General features: G+C 33.8%; 1 protein-coding gene across 1 annotated transcript; it reads right to left on the bottom strand.

Moving 5' to 3' along the window:
* Positions 1-752: 752 nt before the first annotated feature.
* Positions 753-4995, bottom strand: LOC136228668 (protein STRUBBELIG-RECEPTOR FAMILY 3-like). Its single transcript, XM_066017111.1, has 16 exons — positions 4829-4995; positions 4570-4705; positions 4355-4484; positions 4186-4257; positions 3861-3926; positions 3686-3757; positions 3530-3601; positions 3383-3448; positions 3234-3299; positions 2834-3147; positions 2296-2699; positions 1920-2191; positions 1563-1698; positions 1338-1474; positions 1103-1259; positions 753-1017 (listed from the first exon to the last, which is right to left on the bottom strand). Exons 1-16 carry the CDS (start codon positions 4949-4951, stop codon positions 955-957), a joined length of 2286 nt encoding a protein of 761 aa, XP_065873183.1. The 5' UTR covers positions 4952-4995; the 3' UTR covers positions 753-954.
* Between the last annotated feature and the right edge of the window lie 860 nt (positions 4996-5855).

Below are 5855 nucleotides of genomic sequence, written 5' to 3' on the forward strand. Positions count from 1 at the left end.
AATATTTGTTAAGGCTGGTGGTTTTTTGAAAAAATAGAAGAAAGAGTCATTGAAAAAGTCGCATTATGATGATAAGAAAGTTGAGAAAGGTATTAAAAAAACGAAAAAGTAACCTGAAAAGTTAATGATCAAATATCATTGTAAATGTGGAAGCAATAAAATTGTGCAAAGTCGTTTGTTCTCGCTTTCGTATATACTATTTATTTTTTACTCCAAACAACTTTTTGTATCTCTTGGTGTTTTACTCCAATCCAAAGAGTAAATATAAAATATTTAGTGAGAATTGAAAAGTTGTTTCTCTTGGTGTTTTACTCCAATCCAAAGAGTAAATATAAAATATTTAGTGAGAATTGAAAAATAACGGTATAGCTTGAAGGAAAAAAAATGCTCGTTTGGCTCTCGTTTTAGTACATACTATTTATTTTTTACTCCAAATAAGTTTTTGCATCTCTTGTTATTTTACTCTAAATAAGTTTTTATATCTCTTGCTGTTTTACTATATTATTTACACAATTAAAAACCATCCGCCAAAATATACGAAATTGCTTCAATTTATCGATAAAAGTATTTAGAATGTCTAACCAGCCAATTCAAATTTATGTTAAGACGTGGTAATTTAAAATTGATCTTGATTGTGAAATTTTTTTTTTACCACTTCTAACTATTTTGGAAGTAAAGCTACATGGATCGGTAAACATATGAACAAATGGCAAATTTGATACAAGCAAAAGTAATTACAATGGCAAGTTAAATTCAACCAAAACAAACTGATATTTTATATTAACAAATGGGCAAAAACAATATAAGGAATAAATAAATAAATAAATAAAAACCTATGCCAAAACGGAGTATATGTTTTTTCACATTATAAATAATCTTCTAACAACTCCTACCTTAACAAAATCTTGAGTTCTAATTTATCAGCTGAGTGCTCTACTCATCTCTCAAATCCCTTCAAATCATGTGCAGCAGATCCTGGACGATTTCCGACATGCCTGGCCGGAATTCTGGCTCCGCCTATTGATAACGAAAAGCCATTTCAAATTACAAAAATCGACAAGAAAATGAGCCAAATATTGTCTTGAAAGAGACTCAAACTCACCTGCACACATCTGGCTATTATATCAGCGAACCGCGATAATGCCTTGGCTGTATATGCTCCGTTTAAAGTGGTGTCAACCATTCCGGATAGTGAATCAATATCATGAAGGCGAGAACTCGCCCATTGAACTAAGGATTGTTCAAATCGACTAAGTGACCTACACAAAAATGTTAAGGTTTAGTTTAGTTTATTTTATAGAATATTAGATTCTGCAAATAAATATTAGATTACTAACTTGTCATAGGACTTCCTTCCGGTGAGGAGTTCGAGCATTACAACTCCAAAACTATATATATCGCTCTTGCAAGTATAACTTCCCAACTCAAATTCCGGTGCAGCATACCCATTAGAACTAAGGAGGCGTCCTGCTAACTGAAAATCAAACTTAATTGATCAATAACTAAATAAGTTGAAAGCATGTATTGTTGTAACTTGGAGGTGCGAAGCAAAAGTTTATTACCTCACTTGCATACCCGGACGATAGATGGGCTAATCCGCAATCTGAGACGCATGCAGCAAGCTTATCATCAAGGAGAATATTGCCGGATCTAAAATTCTGGTGTACTATTGGCGGCTGGCAGACTTCATGCAGATATCTTGCAAAACAAAGAAAGATTAGTTTGGCAATGACAATTGAAAAAATGCGAAATCTTTATGCTAGATAAGCGACAACTGAACTTATCTCGTTATACAGGGTTTTGAGAGAACATTGACTACTTACTGTAGAGCTCTAAAAGACAAAATCTTTATGCTAAATAAGCGACAACCGAACTTATCTCATTATATAGGGGGTTTTGAGACAACAATGATTACTTACTGTAGGGCTCTAGCAGCTCCAAGTGCGATGCGGACACGTGCATTCCATGAGAGTTTACTGTGGATCTCGGTATCCACATGTAGTGCATCATGAAGCGTCCCCATTAGGCAAAACTCGTGAACAAGAAACCGTTGCCCATGCTCGTTACAGTAACCCACAAGTTCAACAATATTGGCATGCCGGATTTTAGAAATGGACGAGACTAGGTCAATGAATTCCTCGTCTGTCTGTTGCCTGGTCGCCATATTGTTCAGCTTCTTCACTGCCAATAACTATTAAAAGAAAAGCAAAGGTTAATAATATATCAGGGTCATAATTGAAGCTTTCACCATCATGCATAAAACGAGAATAAAAACAAGAAACAAAAGAATCTCGCCTTTCCATCAGGAAGCTCAGCATTGTATACACTGCCAAATGTGCCTTTTCCTAATAATTTTTCCTCCGAAAAACTATTTGTATACTGCTGAAGTGTTGCAATGCTGAAAATCTTTACGGAACTTGTAGACGTCAAGCTCTTAATTGATGAACTTCTTGTACATATTTCTTCATGCACAACCAAATTGCCAATAACTTTGTTACCAGGAAGGCATGGAGGAGGAGGAGGCGGTGGTTGTAGCGGGATAAACTTCGCATCTATATCATGTTCCATAGTATTCCTTGACCGTGTAGGCACTCTTGTCATATCTATTACATGTTCATCCCGAAGCTTCAAACTTTTCTCCAATTTTTTTTTATCCAGTTGAAACTGATCTCTTAGAGTTGCAACCAAACCTTTTGGAACTGCTCAAAAGGCCAATTCTCAAGCAATAAGAAATTTAAGCATAAACAAGAGCATTAAAGGAAATGTTACGTGAGTAAGCAAATCCGATTCATGTGATTCACCAAACTCACAGATAAATAATAAACAAGTTTACCTTTCTCTACTTGAATATTGTTTGGCTTCTCTACACCGTTATTATTCGCTTGTCGTCTTTTAAAGCACGCTAACAATAAAAGGCATGATCCTACTACTACGAGTACTACCACCACAACCGAAACAGTGACCATAATGGCTCTCTTGCTTGTATAAACTGCCTTTATTTTTTCAGGCTTTTGTGCTTGTAAGGCAGTCGGCGAGTATCCTGGTCCCTTTGGTGTTTCTGCAGACCCTGGTTCCGTGACTGATAATGGAGGGAATGCGAGAGGAGGAGAAGAAATCACGGTTGTATTAAACGGGTTGCCATCTTTTCTGCAACGAAGAACAATAAGCCATTTACCAACCAGGTAGAAAGAGACGATAAATCAAATACCCTGAAGATATACACAAATATTCACCTGAAATTTGGAACTTTGAGCAGTTTTACAGGTATAGGGCCTGAAAATAGATTGTTCTCAACATTCCTATTCAAAAATATATTGACAAATCGTCAGCTATTTAAGACATTAAGCTAAAGGATTCTAAGAAAGGGTAGTTAGAAAGTTACAAATCAAGAAGAGGAATATCCTGTAAAACATCAAGGACGCCCGTAAGTGTATTATTCTGCAAATGTCTGCAATACAGAGATATATTTAACTCATCAAAATACGAAAAATATGGAAATTAGACCAATAAATGTAGTTGAACCCCTCACAATGAGTTTATAGATGACAAATTCCCGAACGATGGAGGTAGCTGACCACTTAAATTGTTAGCTGACAGGTCCCTGCACAATGATGTATGATTAGAAGCCAAATCTCAAGAGCTAATCAAAACATTTTATCTACAAGAATAAGTTAAAATGCCATACAAATTTGTCAAACTGGTCATTAGTTCAAAGGCGTCTGGTATTGCTCCGCTTAGATTATTTTTATCCAGTGACCTGAGAAGATAGTATGACAATTGAACTATGCTTCCATTGAAATAATACCAATTAGGGAACTAAAACAACCTTAAAAAATGAATTAAGGTTGAGAATTGCTTACAAGTTCAACAAGTTAGGGGGTAACACGGATGGAATACTCCCTCCGATACTATTATTGCTTAGATCTCTGCATCGTGACATAGAAAACAATTATAGTTAAATTGAAAATTTTAAACAATTGGTTTACTTCAGTTGCCTAATAATCTAATCAACCTGAATGACTATGACCACTTAAATTGATCACAAGTAACAGTTTTTTTATAATCAAATATCAAAAACCTCATTGACATCACATCACAAACAAGATTCAAACAAGTGAATATGAACAAATTCATGCCACTCAGTTTCCTGTAAAGATGAAAGTTTTATTAAGTAATAGAACTTACATATCTATGATTGATGCAAATAGCCCCAAGCTATTCTCCAAGTTTCCCCCTAAATTCTTGCCGCTCAGTTTCCTGTAAAGATGAAATTTGAGCAATTTCTCAGATGATAACCCGAAATTGGCACCCTTGAGACCAAATTCAAAGAAACAAAAGAGAAAATTGAACATACAGTGAGGTTATGTTCATGAGGACACAGTTGACACCTTCCCAATTATCTAAACAAGGGTCTCCTCCAACAGCAACCCACCCTCTCAAATCAGGAAAGTTCAATGAAACGAACAACCCATTTATCGCCTCAACTGGAATAAAAAATATTGCATGTTAAGCTACTGAAAACACAAAAGAAAAATGCTTAGAATATAAAGAGCAAAACAGAATAATTACCATCTGGAATATCAGTGTAGAAGAAACCAAAATCGGTATTAGCCATGGAAAACGAAGCCATGCAAGCAAACACCATAACCCCTGAAAACATTCTCAATTCTGCAAACTTCATCGTTATCACACAGATAAAGGAAACCTATATAGACGAGCGGCCAGAGAAAGTGGAGAATTTTGAATTCAAAAAATGAAAATCTATCAAATTGGAAGTAATTAAAGATCAACAAAATGTGGAATTTCAAGATGAGATTTTTGAGTGAACCACTGACGCCCAGATGAAATTTAGCTCTGCTTTGTGTTCTAAAAAGAGGCAATGGAAGAAAAAGGCAACAGCATGATTGAAAGCGAAGGTGTTGTTCTTCATGCGCTCTGTGTACGTAGACATCTTTTGAAACCGAAAATTTTACTAAGTATTTATTAAAGTTTGAATTTTTTGTTTCCATCCAAAAAAAGCAATTATTTTGAGGAATTGCAGAACCTGAGTATGTTTTTTTTCCTAAAAATCAAGAAACTTAAAAATTGTTTTTTTAGAATAAATAAAATACTGTTAAGTTCAGTCTACTTTGTAGTTGTAGTTACCAGTAGCTTATGACTGAGTTAGTAATATTTGACTAGTTATATAATTTTCCCCTGATAAATAAATTTAGTTTAATGCATTTAAGAGGCTTTAAAAAGTGCTAAAACTTAACGTATCATATTAAAATATAATATTTTATTATTTTAATAATTCACATCACTTTTGATAATTTTTGTTTAAAAGTATTTAAATTGAAAGCAACTTTAAAAGTTGTCACAATGATCTCACAAATCATTATTTAATATATAATTTATTTTAATTATAAATATTGTCAACTAATAGTAAAATGATAGAAAAATTCATCAAAATGATAGAGAAATTCATCAAAAAGGTACACCAATAGTATTCAAGTAAATCATTTTTTATATTAAAAAAAATTGGCAACCTTGAAGCAAGATTGCCAAAAATTGGCATCTTTTGACAACCTTCTTGACACCAACTACCACTCCAATAGTACACATCCTTTAAAAGTTGTCAAACTCAATGTCAAATTAGCTGGCACTTTTTTGAACAACCTTTATTAGAGATGAGCTAAGAGCATCTCCAATAGAGGTTGCTTCAAATAGTGTCAAAAATTAACAAATCATACTAAAATATAATATTTTATTAATTTAGTAATTCACATTACTTTTGGCAACTTTTATTTAAAAATGCTCCAATAGTAAAGCAACTTTAAAAGTTGGCACAATGACTCCACAAATCATTACTTAAT

The sequence above is a fragment of the Euphorbia lathyris genome, chromosome 5 (genome assembly GCF_963576675.1).
Source record: "Euphorbia lathyris chromosome 5, ddEupLath1.1, whole genome shotgun sequence".
In the NCBI taxonomy this organism is placed as follows: Eukaryota; Viridiplantae; Streptophyta; class Magnoliopsida; order Malpighiales; family Euphorbiaceae; genus Euphorbia; species Euphorbia lathyris.

Excerpts from the sequence above, each read along its gene's own strand:
- LOC136228668 (XM_066017111.1), bottom strand. The coding sequence starts at position 4,951 with ATGTCTACGTACACAGAGCGCATGAAGAACAACACCTTCGCTTTCAAT. Across the intron at positions 3,758-3,860 it reads CCCCCTAACTTGTTGAACTT|GTCACTGGATAAAAATAATC; the intron begins GTAAGCAATTCT and ends CTATCTTCTCAG. Across the intron at positions 3,602-3,685 it reads ATGACCAGTTTGACAAATTT|GGACCTGTCAGCTAACAATT; the intron begins GTATGGCATTTT and ends ATCATTGTGCAG.